Raw genomic sequence first — 25677 nt, forward strand, 5'->3', positions numbered from 1 at the left:
GAGGTTTCATTGGTTACATGATGTGAAAGGTGAGCATTGATTGGTCAATAATGACAGGTAGTTGAAGAAGAAGATGCTGCATATTAATTAATGTAAAATACCTTCCAGACAGCCTTACTCAGACATAGGTGAATATCTTTCTTCATTAAACCGTAGCATTTTGCAACATAATTTCATTTCAAATATATACATGCAAGCTAAATGAAATTGAAAGTGAATATCTTTCTCTTTAATGTGTAGGTATTTTCGGACAAGACTCAAGACGGATACATAATTTTATCCTCAAGGTTCTTTATATCGGGAGGCACTTTGTTGCAGAAATATCGAAATATTACAGATAATGCTTACATGATTAATTTCTGTTGTATTAAAGTGTTTTTTTACACAAATTTCATAGCAAAATATTACATATTTTTTAGAAAGTCACAAGTTTTAATAATCCTATTCACATGCTTTTTACATTATAAACTAGTAGTTTTGTTAACCATTTGGACCCAACATGGCATTTTGAATTTGTGTGGAAATGTTTATCCTATTTTTAACCTTTTACTGTGTGATAACTGATAAATATTGAATAGAACTTTAGTACATCAGCAGTAAAAGACCATTTAGTGATGATTTACATATGTTTTTATATGCCCGAAAGAATTTTCGGGCATATAAATTCTCTTTGATCCTATTCATTCCGTTTTTACTTGTGTGTCTTTTTTTAAGCCTTGTGTGACTAAAAATGGCCAAAAAGATCAAAGGAAAAGTCACATAAAGTACCATTTTGTGAGTACGTCTGTCCGTCCGTTAGTAATTTGGTTTCCGGAGCATAACTTAAGTTCCATTTGGCCCACAGTATTCAAACTTCATAGGATGATTGCCCATATTGGGTAGAAGACCCCTATTGATTTAGGGGTCATAAGGTCAAAGGTCAAGGTCACTATTACCCTAAAACTGAAAATAGTTTCCGGAGCATAACTTAAGTTCCATTTGGCCCACAGTATTCAAACTTCATAGGATGATTGTCCTTATCGGGTAGAAGACCCCTTTTGATTTGGGGTCACAAGGTCAAGGTCACTATTAGCTTAATACTGAAAATGGTATCCGGAGCATAACTTGAGTTCCATTTGGCCAACAGTTTTCAAACTTCATAAGATGATTGTCCATATTTGGTAGGAAACCTCTATTGATTTTGGGGTGACAAAGTCAAAGGTCAAGGTCACTATTACCCTAAAACTGAAAATGGTTTCCGGAGCATAATTTAAGTTCTATTTGGCCAACAGTATTTTAACTTCATAGGATGAATGTCTATATAGGGTAGAAGAACCTTACTGATTTTGGGGTCACAAGGTCAAAGATCAAGGTCACTATTACCCTACCACTGAAAATGGTTTCCGAAGCATAACTTACGTTCCATTTGGCCCACAGTATTCAAACTTCATAGGATAATTTTCCGTATTGGGTAGTTGAACCCAAAAGATTTTGGGGTCACAAGGTCAAAGGTCAAGGTCACTATTACCCTAAAACTGAAAATGGTTTCCGGAGCATAACTTATGTTCCATTTGGCCCACAGTATTTAAACTTCATAGGATGATTGTCCATATTAGGTAGAAGACCCCTATTTATTTTGGGGTCACAAGGTCAAAGGTCAAGGTTTCTATTAGCTTAATACTGAAAATGGTTTCCGGAGCATAACTTAAGTTCCATTTGGCCCACAGTATTCAAACTTCATAGGATGATTGTCCATATTGGGTAGAAGACCCCTATTGATTTTGAGGTCACAAGGTCAAAGATCAAGGTTACTATCACCTTCAAACTGGAAACAGTTTTCGCTCAATAACTCAAGTATTAATCAACCTACAGCTGTAAAATTTTATAGGAGTAACAGCTTTATACCCCTGACATCTTTTCGTCCATCTGTTGTAGCATTTTTACTTACAAGATAACAACTTGATGGTGGTGCTTTGAAAACAGCAACTTATAAATATATAAAAAGGTTCTTCAGCTATAAAGGAGGATTACTTTTTGAAGGAGGTAATACTGTATTTAATTCCCATGTCTTACAAATGCTTCATCCTTACTTAACTAAAAGAAAAAGTTCTTTCGGGCATATAATGATCCGCCTTGCAGTGCTCTTGTTAAAATTGGTTATGATCATAAGCCCCAGAAAGAGCCCTTCTTTTGTCACTACAGAGTTGCCTTACTGTTGGAACCTTGCTGAAACATAAATCTTAATGCATTAAGTCTTTTGCTTTCCAGACGTTAGTTAGGCCAAAGGTTGAATATGGTTGCGAAGCATGGTCTCCCGACACCAAAATACAAATAGATCAAATTGAAAATGCCCCAAAAAAGAACAGCCCAATGGATCAAACTAGATTATGGTCAGACTTCTGTAATCATGGACATGCTTAACTCTCTTAAACTTAAAAACTGGAACTCAGACATATACATGTATATGCTAGGTTATCCCTTTAAGTTTTCTACAAGATTCACCATGGTCTCACTCTGGTTGCTAGCCCCATTGAAGAATATGTGATATCCCTCTATTTTTCTATATTCTTGTAAAACTCTTTTTATAGTAACCATGCCTTTGATGCAAGTTAAACTTTGAAAGGTCATGGTTCTTCTACTTGGCCTTGCTTGGGAGCATTTGTTTCTATCCAACAACATTTCATCACCTTGTTGCATAAAGTAGAGCTGGACAGTTGGGCATAGGATTTCTACACCCCTGCTTTCAATTATTTTGTGCAGGTGCACATTAGTGCATGATGTTTAAAAGAAGAAATGCACAGAAGAAATAAGTAAAACAAACATAATTCAAAGAATGGTAACAAAAAATGATAATATTAAAAATAAAAGGGTAGTCTAGAAATGCATAATTATAAAAGATTAAAATAGGACTTAGACTTTGTTTGTTAATTTCTTTCCTGAAATGACAGAGGGATGTGCAATATTTATTGGCATTATAATGAAATCTGGATTATAATGCAGGGCTCTAGTTAGCATTTTAAGACTGGGGCCCACACTGAGGGTCAATGCAGCATTTTGAGACTGGGGCCAGGGTCAATGCAGGAGGGAAATTTTGCAAAATTTTCAAATATTTTTTATTCAAAGGGGAATTTCAACAGAAGAAAATTAATTAAAAACAAGATTCAGTTAACACATTTATCAATAATAAGCTGCTGCAATGAAATAATTCGGATATTTTTAATGAAATTGAATACTTCTTAGATGGTTGCTGTGTAGAGGGACTAAAAAAAAAATACATGGAATATGGATTTGACGTATTAAAGAAAGGGGTTGCATGTGTCTTGTGAGAGGATTGTGAGGTATAATAAATGACTACATTGGTACTGCAACTAGTCCGTGGACAATCTGGTTTAACATCAGTACCCGGGCATCAATCTGTCTGTTACCAAGGGAACACAAATGTTCATGTGCTTTAGTGCTTATTTATTGTGGTCATAATGCACACCATTTTAAATTAACCATTAATAGATTTATAGGAAGAAGAAAAATTTAACTTGATATTCTTTCATGACACCATTTTTTCACTTTTAGGAAGGTCTGTTACCATGTGGGAGAGAAATTAAGCTGATGCCACATAACTAAATTTTGCCAAATATTTTTAGAAAAAATCATATTATCTATTTGTTATCTTTTAGATAATGACAATGGCTTCAGGACAGACACAGAATCTAGCTGTTAGTAAAGGGCTACTTGGAGAGAAATTTACATGTCTTATTTGTGGGCAGGAAGACTTGACTGAAGAAAACATGAGAACACATGTACTGTTGGAACATGTTGAAAATAATGTGTGTTGTCCATTCTGTGATTTGTCAGGTATTACAAGTGATGAAATGAATATTCATATAAATACCGTACATTTTGATGACATGACAAGTCCTGATATGAAGGTGACAGAAGGAGAAACTAACACAACAAGCACCAGAACTAGACATGGTTCAGGTAAAGATGATCCAGAAAAATTTGGAATAGAACATGGTGGAGCAATACCTAAAACACCATCTAAAACTTCATTGAAACATTCTCACAGTTTAGATCAAAGTCCTCAAAAATCGCCATCTAAAAAATCATCATCAAGTATGAAAACTTCCCAATCAGAATCGAATATAAACAGAAGAGGTAAATTGCAACTAAATTTTGAGTTAGTGAATGAGCCGGGTCCATCAAGAATGGTAGGAGAATCTGCGTCATCTGAGACAATCAGAGCTTCATCATCTTCTCATTCTTTAAAACCTTCTGTCTCATCGCATACAATGAGGGGTTCATTATCATGTGATACATTTGACAGTGCGCAAAACTCACAATTAGATTCAGAGCAAAGTGTTCGAATGAGACTTCAAAACAGTATACATAGTCAAAATGATGTAATAATGGAAGAAGGTCAAGACAACAACAACATTCCGTTACAGCCCAACCTAAACCAAGTCCTCCAGCCAGATATAAATGATAATGTAGAGCCAGATATAAATTCTAACATGCCAGCAGGATTCTCATGCCCTCTCTGTCAGTTTATAACGTCATCGGAGAATCTGATTCAGGCACATGTTAATATGGCACATGTTGATGTTTTAAGCCCTGCCAGGCCAAGACCAACCGGATCTGAAGTAGGACCTAGTAGTAGAAGTGATACTACGAGTCTATATAGTAGTGCGTCTGCTACAAGTAGTCAGATGGAGATTGGTGAAGAATATCCATGCCCAATTTGTATGAGGATCTACACAAATTCAGGGGAGCTAAGTCTACATGTAAATCAGGAACATTCTCAGATATTTAGCCCAGATAAACCAAGGGCAGCTATAGGAGAAGCAGTGGCAGGCCCATCTGTCTTACACTGTCCTGTATGTGAAATGGAATTTTATGAAAAATCCAGGTTAGAAGCACATGTAAATGGTCATTTCTCAGCGGAACAGACGCCTAGTAAGTTTATATTTCTTTCTTTAATTTTTTCCCTAGAACTTTTGAGAAAACAGTTTTAAGTCCACAAATTAAAAATGTCCTTATATAAGTGTTAAGATGGGTATCATGCAGCTGTAGAAAGACATAAATAAATTTTAGTGACTCATTGCATAGCAATTTATTTCAATGATGCATCCTTAAGTCTCTATACAAACCAATCAAAACTAATTAACTAATAGCTATCATCATAGACAAAATGCTTTCCTTTGTTCTATAAACAACTGTTAAAATTGTGAAAGTTAACATTTCAGTGAACATTGTTACCTATTTTTCTGGCCCTTCAGGATAATTATACCCCCACCACAAAATGTGGGGGGTGGGGGCTATAATGGATTCGCTTTGTCGCATCCGTCCGTTTGTAAATCGGTCGGTCCTTCTGTCCGTCTCCATTTTCGTGTCCGCTCTATAAATCCTTTAACAATTGTCACAATTGAAGGTCAAATATCAAACAATCAAATATTAGACAGTATATCGTGTCCGCTCCGTAAGTCCTACACTAATTGAAAGATTTTCTTCAAACTTGGCTCAAATGTTCACCTCAGCAAGGGGATGTTCAGAACCCATGTTGCCCGTGTGTCAGCTCAAGGTCAAGGTCACAATTGAAGGTCAAATATCAAACAATCAAATATTGGACAGTATGTCGGTCCAGTCTGTAAGTCCTACACTGATTGAAAGATTTTCTTTAAACTTGGCTCAAATGTTCACCTCTTCAAATTTACATACAATCAAATATTAGACAATATGTCGTGTCCGGTCTATAAATCCTATACTAATGCAAGAATTTTCTTCAAACTTTACTCAAATGTTCACCTCAACAAGGTTATGTGCAGAATCCATGATACTTTTGTGCCGGCTAAAGGTCAAGGTCACACTTGAAGGTCAAAAAGAAAAAGAAAATGTTCTTAAATTTTAACATGTACTTGAAGAATTCTGAAACTAGCCCAGGTATTTGCTTGAAACTTAAAAGATATATGAGGTGTCACAAATAAGATATGCAGGTCAAGTTTCATAACTCTGTATTGCATTTTTACAAAGTTATGCCCCTTTTTAATTCTTTAAATTTACATACAATCAATACTAGACAATATGTCGTGTCAGCTCTATAAATTCTATTCTAATGGAAGGATTTTCTTCAAACTTTACTCATATGTTCACCCCAACTGGGCAATGTGCAGAACCCATCTTACCCTTGTGCCAGCTTAAGGTCAAGGCCACACTTGAAGGTCAAAAATTGACTTAGAAAATGTTTAGTACATTGGGAAAATGAAAGGTTATTTGTAACTTTTCGAACATGATTTGACAATATATATTTATACTATTACCTCTTCAATTAGTCTTTTTTCCACCACAGATAATTTCTTTTTATGTTTATGTATTTTTGCCACTAAAGTTATTCCCTTAACCACCTTTCCAAGTCATCTTCTGTCAAGGACATTGGTGGGGGTATGAATTGCATTCAGCGATAGTTCTAGTTGATTCTGGTACCTTTAAGTATTCATTTAACACTGCTTAAGCTGGTACTGGTGGACAAGATGTTGCATTTTCCATTATCACTCATAAACAGTCTCAATAAACCCAAGCCTGTGATTTCACTGCCAGTATTTGTTTTGAATGTCTGTAGAAATCACCCAATTCCAGATTTTTTATATACTCTGTGAATTCTGTAGCAAGTGAAGGGTAATGATGCAATCAATACTTTCAGTACAAGAAAGAACAGATAAGATGATTGCCCAAGCTCTACAGGAGAAGGAGACGGACATGGCTAATCATGAAGAAGAAAAAGAGTTTCAAAAATTACAGGTAAGTTCATGTTTAAACTAGCTATATTTTAATAATGACATGATCTACAAGGTCAGTGTCTATTCTAGGAATTCAAAAATAGGGGTGATTTCCCCCCCCTCTATTTCAAAAAGGGGGCGATTTTCAAAATCTAGGGGTGCCAATATAAACTGCCAATGTTAAATCGTCTGCATTAAGTTTACACTGAGGCGTTCAACCGATGAAATATTTAAAACGAAAATATTCAATTAAGGCAGCAGAAGTTGTCCTCCCTTAATTTATGAACGAAAACAAATTATTATAGAACTGTCACGATTGACTATCAAGGGATTGACAATACAAACAATCGACCTATCTTTTACGTCTAGATCGTAGCCAAGCTAGGATTTCTTGATTATTTACTACACTAAACTGGCGCAAAACTGTCAGACCTAGCACACTAGTTCCGGTAGGTACGAAACATTCCGTTAATTTCCGTCAACTCATGTAACCAGTACCATACGGTACTAAATTATTATAATTAGCTTACAGTTACCTCCCTTCAGTTTCCGGTGTAAATGTAACAGAACAACCAAATAAAATGCGAGATGGAATTATGCTTGCTAGGGATCACTTTATTTCCAGAACTTTTTACAATTTTATTAACTTTTTTTAGATGCGCGATTTTCACTCACATGATTTTGAATTGTGCGCAATCTTTGAAATATTAGCGTGAATCGCGCAATCGCGCGTCCTAGAATAGACACTGCAAGGTTAAGTTTTCATAATATGATATAAATGACATGCAAGTGAACATTTTGGGATCACACTAAAACACATGCACTAGAGGTGATCTTGTTTTGAGTTAAGAATGTATTTCTCTTTTCCTTTTTGATAAAAATGTACATAAATATATCTTCTGTATCACAATATACCATGCTTTAGGTAAATTTGCATCATTATATGAATATAAGTCAGAATTTTTTCACTTACATGTATAGGGGAACGATGACATAGCCCATTGGGAGGGGAAAATTGTGGTGTACTGTGTTGAAGAAAAATGAAAAAGAAAAATCCCTAAATTGCCAAATTTAAGCCAAACACCTCTTCCCAATGCAACTTGAAAAAGCCTTGATAATAGACATACATGTATCCCTGTTTAATTCAGTTTTTGTGTATAATTAAGGTGATGTTTGGAATGGCAGAGGGAACACCTTATAAGAAGGCATATGAGACCAATCTTGAAAGGGCTGTTGCTAACGGTGATTTAAGTGTTGTTGAATTTCATGAGCGTAAAAATGGTTTCAAGTTCGCAGATGCCAGAGGAATTGATGATGGAACGTCGTGTACTAAAGGTATTGTGTAATGTAGATTTTTCATAAATGTTTCAAAGGCGAGTGACAATGTACTTAATTCCTTTGCTTCTATTTGGGAGGGCAAACCTCAACTTTTCCCTGCAGTCTAACTGGGGCTCATAGGGGTTAGCTGTCTAAATTTTCCGCTTTTTAAGGTTTGGGCCCTCCATTAAAATATCAATTGGGGCCCGTTTTTAAGTTGGGGAGTTTCAAAACAAAAATTAGAGGATGGGAAAGCTAAAAAGTTTAGCCCACATGTAACATAAAAATTTTTTTGAGTACATTTTTCGATAGCTGTACTAAGGTTTTAAAAACAAACACTGTTTAAAAAAATATAGGGGCTTTGAATATTTTTGTGGGTTTTTTTTTTCAAAACACCTTTATAGTAAAACGTCACAAAATTAACCCTTGAGGTTTAAAAATTTGGATTTAAAATTTGGGAAAAAAATTATGTGCTTATTTGTGGGAAAATTTTTGATTTGCACAAGGGGGTTGGTGTGTGAGATTTAAATTTTTAAATTTTTAAAAAACCATCAAGAAAAGGGGGAAAATAAAAAGGGTTTTCCCTTTTAAACCCTTCAATTTAGTTGTAAAAACCTTGCTCACAAAAAAAAATGTTTGGGTTTTTTAGTTTTTTATAAAATGAAATGTATTTGATTTTTGAACCAGGTGTTGGGAAAAAACTGCAGGGGTTTTTACCCCAACACCAAACCCATGGTGTTGCCAAAAGCTTTGGGTTTATGGGCCAGTGGTAAGTCATTATGCTGGGTTCTATGGTGACAAGGGCTGGGGGTGTGGATACAGGAATTTTCAGATGTTACTTTCATCTCTAATGACAGAGCCTACCTATAACAAAGTTCTGTTCAATGGTTGGTTTGGCTTCTTATTCATTGAATATTAAGCAATAAAAATGACGGACACAATCTGTGTTAAGTTTGATTATTCAAATAAGTGTTTTTAGGTGTTTGTCATTACAGTGTCATGATATTCTTAAGGATATTTTTCAATTATTACATGCTTTTTTATCTAAATCTATATTATCTTGTAGAATTATTAGCTCGACTTAAGCTCAAATGTGTTTGCTGTTAGAAATAGGAAAGTTGGAATTTTTACAAGTATTTTTAAATGAAATAAAGGTAGGATAGCAATATTGAGTCATATATACTCATATCTCTGCTAGTAAATTGTAAGATCTGTTAACAGGTAGGGCCCTTTAAATTTCCCCCCTATTTCCCCAAAAAATACCCAAAAGGGTTTATAGAAGCAGCTTGGGGGAAAGGTTTTTTAAAAAGCAAAGGTTTGGGGATCAGCCTTTGGGGGTAAAGTAGTCCTGTCAAATTTGGGTTGGAGCAACTAAATTGTAGCTACCTCTGGCATCTCTTAGAGTGAAGTAGGTGTCTCTTTATTATTCAATATTATTATATTATATTAATATTATTATTTATTTCAATTATTTAAGTACAGTCATACCTATGTTCTGTCTGTTTGAATCCCGACAGGGACTTTGGATTCTTTCATGTGAGGAAGCTAACCAGCTGGCTTACCGAACGCCGATATTTCTACTCGGATGCCCGTTCGTGTCTGAAATAATGCATGGAAGGGCACCTGAGGTCTTCCTCTACCAGTTAAGCTGGAACATCGCCATATGACCTATACTGTGTTGGTGTGACGTAAAACCCAATCAAACAAACAAAACCCATGTTTAACACATCCAGACAGTTAGCACATATAGTTTTAACTGTTTTTACATGATCTTTTAACAAATAACACTATTGACTTTACAAACCTGAAAAAAATCACATTCTCTTAGAAGTGAATGAAAGAAACTGAAATATTTTTCAGTGTTTGTGTTTTGGAGTAACTTAGCTATTCCTGAAATATACTATACATTTAGATAAAAATTCAGTATTAATTATTTCACTAGGTCTTACCTAAATAATGTATTAACATTTGTTTTATTCAAACATTAACAACTTTCTTTGAATCTTAATTTTCAGGTGTAAACTGCTAGACTTTCATAATCCATCAGGCCCAAATGGAACACATCCTAAGTTGTTTGAATGGGTAAAGAGTTATTTTGAGAAATCTGCTGTGTTTAAACCACCATTGTATCTACAACATCAAGGTATGACATGATAGTTTATACATAGAATATACTTTTATCTAGATAAAAGTTTTAAATATATATCAAACATATTAGAAGATTGAAGAGGGAAATAGCAAGTTGGGGTGTCTATTTCAATTATTAAACAGCCAAAGATAATGATTAAAGATGAGAAAGTGTTATTGTAAAGACTGTGATGGGGATAAGGTTCAATCCATGAATGTGATTGAGTAAAGGAAGAAATGATACATGGCATGTTATAAGTTTTGAAATATGTTCCCCAGTGTTTTGTGAAATTTACATTTTATAATACATACACTTCTAATTTTGTGTTGCAAATGGTTTTGAGTCAATAATAGGCTTAATCCATCAGTAATGTTTAAACAAAAGGAATAGTTACGAAAAACAGAATATATGTAATAGAGTTATGCGATTATACATGTATTACACAGTTCAACATCTTCTGTACAGCCATAACCGCCTTACCGCAACATTATCAATTTTCTTCTAATGTAAAATTTTATCTCTCTAGTGCTCTACCTCGCATCAACCAATGAAAATCTTTGTCTCCCAAAGGCTGTTGCTCTGAAGATGTTCTCTGTATGTGATACGGTTAAAAATTCAAGTTTTTATGATAAAGAAATATTTTGTCTTAAATGTTGCCTTTACATATTCTTATTTAGTGAAAAGGTTTGTTGATTACCTTAGCAATTTTGTGTAGTAATTTAATAATTTGAAGTCATTATGGAATCAGAATCTTCATGAGAAGGATATATAGCAAATAACCTAGCAACCTGAAACTTCCCTTCTTCAAGGTCATAGTCGTACCATAGTTGGCATCGAGGAATTGAAGGACAAGACTTTGCGTCTGCTAATATTTGACCCGAGTGCAAGGAAGAAGCAGATGCAGTTGTTTCACAGTATAGTTAATGCCAATCTAATGAGAACGCTAAGAAAACCTCTAGAAAACCTTAAAGCTAAACAATACCAGATAGTAGCTGTAGCCGGAGTGCTTACTGAACAAGAGTATCAGGTATGTAGTGTTTTATAAAATGGCTTATTGTCCTTACTTAACATAGCTTTATTCTATTTTGTGACTGATTGAACTTACAAAGCCTTAATACTTTAAAAAAAAGAAAGAAAAACTATTAATAATTATTGACACGTTGTCATTAAATTTGCAAGTTGTAAATACTGGTATTATAGGTTGTATACCACTATGTAAATTTTAAAAACAATTTGGCTGCTGATTAATGCGTCCACTCCCACCTCCAAATGAAAAGTGTCCCAAAAAATAGCCTAAAATAATGGCATGTATGTTCTTTGGTATCTAAAAGATGGCTTAGAAAGTCACTCTTATCCAGCACAATGATAGATTAGGTCTGTCATTTATAATGTAAGCATCAAAATCTACCAACTTTGTTGACAATATTATTCTTTTGATGAAAATAGTTACACTGTGTCGTCAATTTTCAGGAACATAAGATCATAAAATCAAACAGACTGAGCTAGCAGAATAAAAAAATGTTGCGTAGTTGAACCAAAAACCAGATAGACTAACGAAACTTGTGATTTATCTTGTCTTTCTTCAATATATTTAGTAAGTTTTAGCTCATTTGAGCATTAGGCTTTTGTGTTTTATTGTCACTGTGATCTGTGAAGCAATAGGATAGACTTTTATCCACTGTCAATGTCATAGATGTGTGAAGCAATATGATTGGATAATATGTACATCATGTGATGAGTAATGCATTATGATTGGATGACATTCAATATCTGTGTCTGTCAACTGATGTGTGAAGCAATATGATTGAATAATATGTACATCATGTGATGTGTCAGTGATGCATTATGATTGGCTGTCGTTCAATATCTGTGTCTGTCAACTGATGTGTGAAGCAATGTGATTGGTTCATCTGTAATTTCCATCAACCAATGAAGCAGTGTGATTGGCTGTCACTGATTGCCCCTATCATCTGATGTATGAGAGCTTTATAGCCTTTTAGTATGTCCATGTTTTCATATTGGACATTTATTACAATTCCTTGGTAACTATGTTACAATGTATTTAAATTCTTTGAATAATGACAGTGCCATATATTAAAGCTACGCTTCTACACTTCAGAGAGCAAATATTTTTGCCTCTTAGGTTTGTTACAAGAAAGTTAATATGAAAAGAAATTGATATATTACTTAAGCATATCAGTGAGTATATTTCAATTAGATGTCTATACAATTAAGAAAAATCAATTTTATTCTTGCAATTTAGGTTTCCTTAGTTTCTTTATAATTCTGATTTTTTTTTTGTACATCAGTTGTTGTTTCATAATGAGATTCTCGAACTATTTTCACTTAAAGTGATGCTTACTTAGTTGAAGAATATCATGAATGATTTAAAATTTTACTATTTGTAGCTTGCCTGTTTTGAAAAAAAAGTTTAGCTATATTATGATTGCATAGGCGTTGTTGATGTCCAAAAACTGTAATTTACTTTATCACTCCTTTTTTTAAAGGTATTTATTTGAAATTTAGATTACTTTCTTACCATGACAAGAGGCAGTTGTAAGATAAGGGGCATAATTCTGAAAGCTATGTTTTGGAATTATGCCCCTTATTGTTTTTGGATTTATGTCCCTTTTTATACACAGAAATGTTTTCAAAAATGTTTATTTTAACAGTAGAGCGTTAACACCACATGCAGTGCTCTTGTTTATACAAGTATCTGAAATTCAAACAATGTTATCAATTTGATATAAAATAATATATAATGTTTTGTTCATAATTTTCGTAATATAAATTTGCTAAATTTAACATTTGTGTATTTCTTGTAAGTGTTTGCTTTAATATACTCAACCATTTTACAGTACTGGACACGCGAAACCCACACATTTTGCATGCTCGCAGGAACCCCCATGCTTTGTACCTTGAGCAAATTTGCAGCAAACAGACAATTCCTGCAAATTTAACTCGCTGCAAATTTGCTGTGAAAGTATGCTGTGCCTCACTGAGAATAATACATGTATAATTAAGTATGAACTTAAAACCATTCATATTTAACAGATATACATGTACATAAATTTATTAGTTGTTGTATCAAAGAAATGTTGTAATTAATGTAAATGCTTATGTTCTTCATTTATATTTGATGTGTTCACATATGTGAAATAGCTAAGATGGGTAAAATATCAGAAAATTGCGCCATAGTCACCTGACCGTTATTACTATATATATCTATCAAATGTTCCGGATCTGCCAGCTGAAATATCTTTTTCATTCTTCAAACTGCTCGGATGGTATAATTTTTTTCTGGTTACTTTCTTTTCCTCCATTATATTTACATGTATAACACATATATAAAAGCACATGAAAATAATGCACATACCTAAAAAATTCACTTCTGTGACCCCCATAATCTTGTCCTATTTCACCGCTGAACTTGATGTACAATTTTGAGCTTGGTGAAAATGATGGTCTGATTATAGCCTGAAAGTACTTTTCAAAACATTTAATCTTGACACAATAAGGGTTGATCTTGTATTTGGACATAACACGTCGTTCTGGAAGTTCTTTATAATTTCTTCTGTAGATTGTTCTGCATCACAGCGTGGGTTAAAATAAAGTTAGAATCTGAAATAATTAATTCTAACACTAACCGCGTTTTCTCCAATATAAACGAAGATGGTTTTTAGGTCAGACTCCACTTATTTAGTTTCCATAAACTTTTTGAACCAATCGGTGCTCTGAAAGCAATTAGTGGAGTCTGACCTTAAGCGTTTTAAAAGTCCAACATACCACACTACCTTCAATATACCACGCTGCATGACGCTATATTGCCGAAATGGTGATTGATTGTTACTGCGCAAAAATATAGTTCGATAAGTTTTTCTTCATTTTTTTAACACTTGTGTTAGAATGGAAATGGATTTCACTTTTGCATGGTCTATCGTGTCACGAAATTCAAAACATCTTTTACTTCCATGATCGTGTTTAGACCACGGTTTGACATTCAGATGCTTGGTAATTAATCACTCAGGCCTCCCGCCTTTGTAATTAAATACTACATGCAACTGAAACTCCACACCGTGGCCTAAACACAATATACCACTCTAGATTAAAATCTATTCCCTAAACATATTTACTATAAGGATCTTTAAAAACACTACTACGAATCATATCTGTAAAAACACTTGATGTATTATTATTATTATTATTATCATTTTTATCATCTCTCTTGTTGATGTGGTTTACACATGTCCCAACTTGAAAACAAAAGTGTGATATCAAAACATTGTGTTTTCGGGCTTTTGTCTTTGCGGTTGAGAGGGCGAAAACGCGAAAAACAGGATATGAGAACACGATGCCAAAAATATTGATGGGAGATCGAGGGCTAAAAAGAGAAAACACGATATTAATAGAGCGATAACGCGATATTTTTCGCATTGTGTTTTTCGCGATCTCTTATCGTGTTTTTTGCTTTTGACGTTTTGGTGTCAAGGTATTGTGTTTTCACGATTTCGCCCTTAGGGCTACAGGGCGAAACTGCGCTGGCCCTAAGGGAACACCGTACATAACCATTTCTTTTGGTATTTCACCCCATGAGTCAATCACCCACTGGCATACTGTTGATATCTCAGGTCGTTTCAAATTGCCTGCTTTTGTCAGCTGTTTTTGTCCTTCAATCATCCACTTTTTCCACTTTTCTCTCATGTTTGCCTTAAAGGGTTGTTAAACACACATCCATGGGCTGAAGTATAGAAATACATCAACCTGGAATAATAGCTTGATTAGTCCTTTTTTGTTTCAGATTGTTTTTTACACTTTCCAACAAATGAGTATGGGACATATCCCAAATAAGTAACAACTTTTTATTAAGAAGAGCACCAGGTTGATCAAACCATACATCGTTCAGCCATTTCATTAAGACATTTTCATAAACACATCCTTTTTCTTGAACATACACTACAATATCCTTTGATAACTGTTCTTTTGGCATAGTTTCCATTTGAACACAATAGCAGGCTTTAGTTTGGTACCGTCTCCTAAACAGGATAGTACTACCATAAAATGAGATTTTTCGGCCCCTGTTGTCTTCATAGACACTGATCTTGCCCACTTAAAATCAACTGTCCGATTTCCAGGCATGTAAAAAAAGCATTGGTGTCTGTCTATATTACCAATACACCCTAGTAGCTCAAATTTGTTGCTTTTTCATAGATCAATGATAAATTTCTGAAAAGAAGTCACTTTATCATCGACATCACTAGGCAGTTTCTGCGCAATGTGAGTATGTTGCCTTAATGTCAGTCCATGACTATTGTGGAAACGGGTACACTGCCCTTTTGATGCCTTAAAGTCAGAATAACCAAATTCCTCAGAGAGTTGAAGTGTTCTAAGATGAAATGTGGCACATGTCACTATATATATCCATTTTCTCTGAGTTCAATGATCCAATGTTTTAACTTATTTTCTAGTTCATTGTAAGGTGAGATAACGGTTCTTAGCTTCTTCACAGACTTGGATGATGTGTTCCTTTGATCTCCAATCACACATCATTTTTTCTGTTATTCCAAACTTTCTCTCTCTTGCACAATTAATTTTTTTTTTGCAAACTCAATTACAGTCAATTTAAATTTGACATCATAAGATGCTCTTTTACATTTAAGAGACATGACTTCACTTAACAACACTGTCAGCAGTTATAAATAGTGTAAAACCTTGAAGTCTACATTTCATTGACATTAATTCATTTTAAAATCTATTTTTATTTGGCAGTTGATCGGCAATATCTGGAATTGGCGACCCTGCAGTTGACCTGTAATTAACTTGTTACGAAAACAACTACCATTTAAATGTAAACAAAACTGTTGTTTGTAATTTATTTGTTATTTGTTTCAGTCTTGTATTATTAACTTAAAACAGAGTAGAAGTTGTCTGATTTTTGTTAAATATTTCAAATTAAATGTCAATGTTACCTCTGGAAAGACTGCAAAGCCATCGGGGCTAGGTCCGTTGGGATGTGGCACTCACTCAAGATCCATCAGTTACAACTCAAATTTGGTATCCAAGGCTGTATGTGCTGGTGCATTATCATGATGTAGTAGAAATGTGTTGATCAGACGACCCGGCCTCCATAATTTCTTCTATGGTTTGACGCCTATCTGTATCAAGGCATGTTTTGGCATTCAAATGTTTTAGAAGATGTCATTTCCAATTACAACAAAACTTTATGATCATGCAATTTTATTATTTCTGCGTGTCCATAATTTTTACCAATGTAAACAATATCGGCATCTGGTGTTTCTAACAATATCAACAAAAATTAACGGGAATGCCGTCCACAATTTATAAAAATTACTTAAATGACATCATGGAAGAAACATGTTTAGCAGGTTTTCTACATTAGTTATTAGTTTTTTAGCAAAAAATATAAATTATGATGACTAACTGCGCTTTTCTACCATGTACAAGATGCTGTGTATATGCTTATTTAAAAGCAATGTTAAATCATTATTTATAAACATAGTTAACTGTTCTTTTCAAAATGTGTTGATAATATTCTACAAGGGATGCTGATAAAATTTCATTACAATACATGTTGACATTCAAGAGATGTTTGAAAAGGCCACAAAATTTTCATTAGCCCCTTGTTTATTCACTGTTTGCAAACACAAGCTTTCAATGAGCATAATAAGAAGTTGTCTTTGTTTATACACTTATTGACTTTACAGTTGAGTGTAAGTTAGTCCATTTTCTGTTAACACTGACTCCACTCGGGGCACTGCTCTGTTCTCCTTACCTTTACTCTTTACTACTCTCCTCAATCTCTTGTTGATGCGTAGAACCACAGCATTCCACAGGGCCTGGTTCCTGGATTCTTGAAACTAGAGATCACAATCTTATGTATCATCTCTTTCTTTTGGAGACATCTCTTCTGTTTTCCCCCTGTACCGTTCCAGTTGAACAAGAAGCCTTTATTGGTAGGTCCAAATATCTCTGGAAGAATATTTGGCAGTATAAGGGCGGCAAAATGTCCTGGCGAGCTAGCTTCCCTTTGAAGCTGCCTTGTAACTTTGTCTGAAAGACAACTCACAGGTGGCTCTACCTTGGGTGAAAAATTGGGTAATACGGGCATCTACTGAGACTGTTGGACCATCAGTGTATCAACCTTCGACTCAATGTTGTTAATTTTGTTGACTAGTTCATTATACCTTTTGTTAGCCAACTGTTGACTGCTGCATACCCTATCTATGGCACCCTTCATGGTCTTCAAAATCTCCATCATTGATGTGTGTTAGGACATGGCAAAGCCCATTCTTGGTGTTTCTGGTAGTTCACCTTTCTTGTTGTTTACTGTGTGGCACAGTCTTCAATACTTTTGCTTTGTATTATATGAATTATGAATTATACAGTTTACATATGAATTATGACTGTATATTCTTTACAGTAGTGCAATGAAAACCTTTACCTGTACATTGTATACATGTCTGTCCTCATACTTGACATTCGACTTTAACTGACGTTTGGTGTTTAATTTACAATATACAAAATAGTTATAAAATTTAATGTCCTTTTCATAAAGATATGGAATTTTGGGCAAATCGTTACTCCAGCAATCTAAATAGGATGGATGCACAAGGGTTTCTCCTAAAGGGGTGTTCAATGGCTCACATTCTCTTTTTTTGAGTGACCTGAATGTTCGATTCACATTAATGTTCGATTAAAAGCATTCCCAATTTTCATCACCCGCTCTATTAAGTCAGACTTATTTCCTGATACATGTTCTTTCACCCAGCTTCCAATTGCTTTGTTTTCAATTACAAAATATATACATTATACATATACAGTAACAAAAGATTAATATTCATATGTTCTATGATATATGTTCTTCGACTTGACGTGGATTCTGATATGGTTTTGCGAACTTGCATGCGGCGCTAATTTACCGCAGCGTGTCCCGTCGCTTCATGGAATGCACTCGCGGCATACAGCAACCTTTGTGGGTTTCGCGTGTTCAGTACTGTATCACAGTTTTTTGTGAAGGAGGGTCATTTTCTTAGGGTAAAGTAAATCACTTAATTTGTTTGTTTCATGTAATGTATACAGATCATTAGATCAACTTGTGGTTGTATTCATCTGTAGGTTTTTCATCAAAAATGCTTTTAGACAATTTTGTGCTCAAGTTTTTATACTGCTGGTGAAAAATAATAAGAACAAAATTTTAAAGCTTTTATACTGCACTATCTTCATTGTTAAACTGAGCTTGACTGTGGGTAAAAAAGTTAACTGAAAAACAATATTTTGTCACAGATTGTAAATTTTGTAGAAGCTTTTAGTAGACCATTAACTTTGCCAATACATGTATATATTTTTAATTATACACACATTTTAAGCTCAACTTGGGTTAAATTTAAAAAAAAACAGTTTTCTTTTCAACTGTACCGGCACAATTTTTGTATGTCTGTAATGCAAGTGTTACAGGATAAGGATGTATAAGGAGGGCAATGTAACAATTAATGTGAGGTTGATGTTGTTTATAGATAGATAGCTTTTATCATAGGTTGTGATGTTAAAAAAGAAGAATTTTCACCCAGAACATTTAAAACAAAAGACACCTTTGTTGAATATTTTGTTGTATACTCCAATGTTTTACTTGTCTTTTTATAATATTGTGTATAGTGCTGAAAATAATGTGATATTTATAAATTGGCCTCAATGTGTGTACATGTTGTGTTTATGAATGATATTTACATGCCTATTGTTTGCTTCACTGATAAATGTATAAAAATTATATTAAACTAGAATATATTATGCTATATTTCATTATAAACACTTAAATAGTTCTTAGCAACATAGTTATAATTTGGCCTATGGATTTTGAAACAATGACAAAGTGATTAAGGGGTTTCCAATTGAACCTAGGGATTTTGAGGTCACACCCTTAAATAAGACATTGGGGACTGAATGACTTTAATGTGTTGTTTTCAAATATGAATTGAAAGAACTTTTTTGTAAACAAGAGTATTTTTGAATTTGTACAACTTTTCACCTGCAGCAGTATATCAGCCCTTTGCCATCACCATGAAACCAGGTCAGCCCTCACATCTGTGCAGTCAAATTAAACAGCAGGTTAAAGGTCAAACTACACTGCAGGTTGAAAACACAATAGAAAACTACAAGTTAAAGTTTAAACTAAACTACAGGTTAAAGGTCAAACTAAACTTCAGGTTAAAAATACAATAAAAAACTGCTAGTTGAAAGTCAAACTTAACAGCAGGTTAAAGGTCAAACTAAACTGCATGTTAAAGGTCAAAGTAAACTGCAATTTGCAAACACAATAACAAACTGCAAGTTGAAGGTCAAACTAAATAGCAGGTTAAAGGTCAAACTAAACAACTGGTTAAAACACACTAAAAACTACAGGTTGAAGGTCAAGCTTATAAACAGTATGTTGAAGGTCAAACTAAACTAACGTCAAACCAAAAGTAGTCTAATAAAAGTCACTCTTAAAGTGTTAGAGCTATGACAGTGTTCCATTGAACTTTCAGATTGTAGAGTGCACCTTCATTACTAGACAAGGCTTTTATTATAATATTTTAACACTATAATTATATAGGTGAGGAGGGAAGGTTATAAATAACTTAGATTTATGTCAGTGTATTTACATGTAAATTCAATTTTCTCACATTAACTATGTTAAACTTTTTTGTTGAATTGAAAGTAAGCTTTTCAAAAGAGCACAGGTAGGATTGGCTATTATAAATACATTGTTAGTTTGTATGTCATTTAAAAAGTATTTTAGTTGAGCCTTAGTGAGCACTCTATAGAATCTGAATTGTTTTATTGTAAATATTTTCTAAAATTGTTTAAAAAAATAGTGTTAGTGATAATAATCCTTTTAGTGATTTGATTATGATACAGACAGGCCTAAGCCAGCAGTAGAGAATGGTGAGTCTTCATGTCTATACTGTATTCATCAACAAGTCTCTAATTCCTCTATGATACATCTTGCTGACCAGTTCCTTACTTGTAATACTCATCACAAATACTTTGAATCCTCTCTTATTTACTGTAATATTTAAATTCCTTTTTTATTCATTATATAAGCCGTAATTTCTCACCAAGTCATATTCATCTCAAAGGCATAAACTATTCCTAGACATATTTATTTTATCACTTTACAGTCCTATACATCCATAAAACTTAAATATCTCCCATTGGACATCTTAAATATTTACTAAATTCCTCTATATTTTATCAATATTATATAAATTCCTCATTTATTCACACTTGAAACTTAAATTCGTCACAAACAAAGAAATGAAATCTTTCCATATACTTCTAGGAATCCTTATTTTGTCATATTTTATTAATGAATTCATTTCTTATTCTTCATTACATCACTTCTTTGTACATTCACTCCCCTATCACTTAGATATACTAGATTTACTGGTAGTACATTCTCTCATATGAACATGAAATTTAGTCGACTTTATTTAATTTATTAAATGCCTAATCCTGAAACCAACACACCATTTTATTCGTGAGACATTGTATCTCCATTACAAAGGCATATGATATTCCCTGCTTCTATTCCTATTTTTCAAAAACACCTACAATTCTTCATTATTATCTCAATTTCTTTATTTCATAGACAGTTTTTCCTACACAAATACAATGTTGTTTTCTAATACATATTTCCCTTCTTCCACCATGTGAGCACACACTCACTTTTTTATCTCATAGACATTTTCTTTTTGTACCCCTTAAAGATACACCCTCACTATGTATATGTAGTCCCTCTTCGCTGTGGATTTGAGTCCCATCAGGGACTTCGTATTCTTTTCCAGTTTTGTGTGTTCCTTTTAAGCTCAAATTGTCCCTCCTTTTCTTTTGCCATCTGTGTTTCAAGTTCAGTAAGTTTCTTTTTCAATTTAGCATGTTCCATTTTAGTTTCAAATTTTCCCTCCTTTTCTTTAGGCTTTCAGTTCTGTGAGCTTTTTCTTCAGTTGTCTTTGATCTAATTCAAATTTAAATTTTCCCTTAGAAACCTTATTACCATTGGATGACATATTGTCTGCCATTACAAAAGCTCAACTGTGTTTAAGTGAGCTAAAAAAAGGTGGAGAACATGGCCCCTGCTTGTGATGGCTCTTGTTGAATACCTGGTCTCTTTGCATTGCCATGTTTCTGTTTTTATTTTACCTGGACAGCTTGCTCTTTCAACAAGTTTACCAGATTTTATACTGTTTGCTGCTGCATATTAACATTCAGTAAATGTACCTTTCATTTACAATAAACAAGCTCAATGGTAAAGCTTGGCAAGTCCTTTACACAATATGAGCAGCAAAAAGTTTAGAATGTTTTAGATACAATACTCACTAGTGTTTCCAAACATTGATTTATGTGGATTAGAATATTAGGCAATGAAAGAATTTTATGTCTTAGGTAGACTCTTTTTATTTGAAAACCATGTTAAGAGTTATAATATAGTATATTTTATATAGTGTGTCTTTATATATTCACATGTAGTAGGAAGCTTAGTCCAGGGATGTAGGTTAGTATTGAAGCTACTTAATGGAATGCTAGTGATCCCACAAGGTGTCTGTTTGTGTTTAGATTTTTAAAAAATGGTAAAGAAGGTCTTTCTCCACCATTAAAGTTGGATAGTCTCAGTGTGACTTGAACAGTTTCTATGTGATTTAAAAACTGAAACACATGGACATTGAAACAGGAAAATGGGTGTTGTAAATACAGGGCAAATTGTTAGCACCATTTCCATAAAACATTTTTCATCAAATTCATGCATAATATTGTTTTTAATCAAAAAGGCAAAATTAATCATTCATTTATATTTTACGGTTTATGACACATACAAAACCCAGTTCTATTGTACTAAAATATGTAAAACTTTAATAGCAACCAATGATATTTTCTTCATTGAAGTAGGTTCCATAGAGACATAAATTTAAAGGTCCTGTAACTCAATTTTTTTCATGGTTTTATATCATAAATACGATGCTCAAATGATTATTTATCAATATTGTAAGTGCCAAAATACATTATTTGTAAAGATATTACCGAATTAACATTTCATGTAGATAAAGGGAGGTAAGTAGAAATTTGTTTTCGATAAAGTCTAAGCCAAATTTTTCAATAAGAAATGAATGCATATATTTTAATGATTAATTATAATGCGTATAAAAATTTGCAGTACATATGAAACATAAATTTGGATGTTTGGAAATTGTTTTAGAAGAATAATTATATACATTTATAAATTTTCAGCAAGTGTTGTTACATCAAGAATTACAACATACAGGGTCTTGAAATGTTTATGTTTTAGATGCATGTAGTAACTGATCTTTTTAAGTTGTAACATGATCTTGAAAACTATTTGATAAATACAGTACATATCACTGGCCTTTGAGTATCTTTGTTTTTAAGTCCCAGAAGGGTCATACTCTATCTAGTTAGTCATCAAGTTGGCTAACACAGAATCTTAAGTTATATCTAGGTAAGTAGAGGGTTTATAAAGACATGAAATGACAAACTTGTTGGTGCCTGTCTGTATCATTAGAAATTTATATACCGGTATACTGTATAGGGCTAATGTCTTGATAATGATATACATTGTATCATTGATATATTCAACATTTGCTTTGATTTTTACAATTCAGAATATTGATACAAAATGAAAACCCTTTTTCTCCCTGTCTTGTTGAAACATCTATCTTGTTGGAAGTGAGAAGTCACTTCTCACCCTTTTCTTGGCTATTGATATATTTTTGATGATTAAATAAGCATGTATAATACATGATTAAAGTTTATAACATGTATTTGAATTATTTCACAGTACCAGCTATGTAGTTTGATATATGTCAATGTATTGCCGATACTTTGTTTTTGGGTTTGTACATCCTGAGCATGAGACTTCCAAGTTAGGAAAAGGGTCAATTTCAATTTATTTTTAGTAATAAAAAATAATTATAAATCTTTAAAAAAATTTATTCATGCAATTTTTTCCTGTATTTTTTCACCACAATGTGCATATGTTTTGTGATCATGATGTATGCATTTCAATAATTATTTTAACATCATCTTTTTTAATGCTGATGATTGGATTTTGACCTTGGGCGATCCCCTATCAAAGTTATTGGAATGGTTTGGGTTGGTTACTTAAGTATGTCACAGGGCCAAAAACAGGTTTAGAAAATCAAATTTCAAAAAGGTCAAAAGTTTAGGTCACTGTTGCATTGACCATTAAAAACTTTTCCAGTGTATTTTGAGAAAACGATTGGCCTACATTCTTTAGAGTTGTATTTAAAATGGTCAGTTGATGACCCATATTGGTTTTGAGGTAAGTTGGTCAAGGTCACATTTGCCTTGACCATTAAAAGCTTGTCCAACCAGTACTGAGACAATGTTTCTGCCAAGAGTCCAAGATTTAGTGCAAAGTTTGATCATGATATTGAGAGGACCACTATTGATTTTACAGTCAGTTGCCCTAAGGTCAAGGTCAAAATTGCATTGAATTATAGCTTGTCTGACCAGTAACTAGAAAATGCTTTGGCTTACAGATTTAAGATTTGTTGTACACGCTTGTCTTCACTCTTGACAAACTAGTACATAATCAACTTTGATGCCAGTCAGTCAAACTTCAAAGTGGGTTTGTACTAAAAGCCAACCAATAATAGCAACAGAATAATTTAGCCCATGGTCATTACATTCAGTTTGTTGAGAATGCTTTGGCCTATATTCATAATGTTTGTCATGACCAGTAGATCACCCCAATCTGTTTTTAGGTCCGACATCAAAGATCAAGGTCAAAATCACTATAAAGCTTGACCATAAAATAATTGTCATACCAATCACATGAAAAAGGTTTGGCTTTCAGTCCAAAGTTTTGTTTTTGAGGTTAGTCATGACTAGCAGATGACCCCTGTTGACTTTGTGATCAGTAGATCAACATCACTATTATTGTTTAACTAATAAACTTTAGAATGCTTTGGCCTACACTAGAACTGTGAACAATCTAGCTATTCTTTGCTGTTATATTTGTGATACATGATCACATTTTGTGAGCTTTATTCCCAGGGCAGTATATCCTGTTAACTTTAATTACAGCATTTCTCTCCTACACCATTCTGTTCTGGGCTGAATGCTTTGTGGCCAATGACCCCATACTTACTATTTTGAATGCCGTTTGTCTTGTAGCTTACAATTGTTTGTTCTGTATCTAAAATCAATCTATTGTCATATAAATATCAATATATTGTCATGATTTGTTAATTTTACATTAACACCGTTATATTTTGTGCATCTTATCTAGTCATTTGTTGATTTTATGCTTGTTTTATAAATACACACATTGCTAAAGACATGCTCCTCTTGTTTTTTTATTGCCCTATGAGAATATGAAAGAGAATATGAAATGAAAATTAAAAAAAATACTGTACATATTGACAGGTCACATACCTTACACAAAGGTACATTAATGTGCACAATAAGAGTATAAGCCCCCCTCAGCCCCGACAACAAAAATAGAACATCAACTACAACTTATCCACCCACACAAGCACGCAAACGCGGAAAATGAGTCTGGAGAAAAGGTGTAAATTACAAACAAAGCTGCTATATACTAAATTTAAAAACATTTGATCTAAAAATAAGTGCTTCAGCGTTTCTTAACTTATTAGGAGAGGGAAGTTTTGTTTTGTAGCATATTGTTGTCAGACAAAAACACAACATTCCGGAAATAACTATACATTTATTTTGTAACTGTAGAAGGTTTAGGAATGCATTAAAATCTTTATCAGCATTATTATTAGGTGAATAAATTACTGTCGCTAACAACGATTTACAAGTGCGTGCTTTTATGTGTAATTTCAAACAACATTTTACAATTATTTGTGTAATCTAAACTTTCGATCCCTCAAACGCAGCATTGCTACTGAGCGTTTTACATTTTTATTAATCTATGAACTTTTTCTTATTTTTCTGATCACTAAAACCCCTTAATGATCAACATAATTTTTTGTCCAATCACATTGTAGTATTTTTCGAATTCCTGCTAAGTTTAACTTTGGTTAATGTGTACTAACTAAATAAAAATTTACTTAATTTGTCGTCTAACCAGTCTAACAAATTTCAATAATGCATTTTTAGGGAGGAGTTAGAGGTGTGGTTTGCACTCTGAATTGTAAAATATCTAGGTAAGCAAAACAATGCCCAACGTAAAAAAAAATAGGCGAGGTCAGGTGTTTCTAAATGTGAGGATACAATCAATTAATTTACTACAAATGATTACATAGTAACTTTTTTATATCCTTTTAACTCTAAGAAAAATGTCTGTTATAAATTGCTGACTCTTTTTCTAGAAAAAGTAACCAAAACATTATTTTCTTTCACTTGATAGGAATGAACTACATTAACAATCCTTGATATTTAGAATACAATGATTACATTTTTGGCTGGAAAACTCATTGAAAA

General features: G+C 33.4%; 1 protein-coding gene across 1 annotated transcript; it reads left to right on the forward strand.

Moving 5' to 3' along the window:
* Positions 1-7: 7 nt before the first annotated feature.
* Positions 8-24568, forward strand: LOC132727300 (zinc finger-containing ubiquitin peptidase 1-like). The gene is given in 9 exon segments (XM_060712732.1): positions 8-128; positions 3654-4932; positions 6674-6771; positions 7916-8091; positions 8754-8950; positions 9435-9474; positions 10082-10209; positions 11004-11221; positions 11665-24568. Coding segments are annotated over 8 exon segments (2169 nt in total). The 5' UTR covers positions 8-128; positions 3654-3656; the 3' UTR covers positions 11701-24568.
* The last annotated feature ends 1109 nt before the right edge of the window (positions 24569-25677 follow it).

Source organism: Ruditapes philippinarum, unplaced genomic scaffold (genome assembly GCF_026571515.1).
Source record: "Ruditapes philippinarum isolate M1 unplaced genomic scaffold, ASM2657151v2 ctg862_1_1_1_1, whole genome shotgun sequence".
Classification (NCBI taxonomy): domain Eukaryota; kingdom Metazoa; phylum Mollusca; class Bivalvia; order Venerida; family Veneridae; genus Ruditapes; species Ruditapes philippinarum.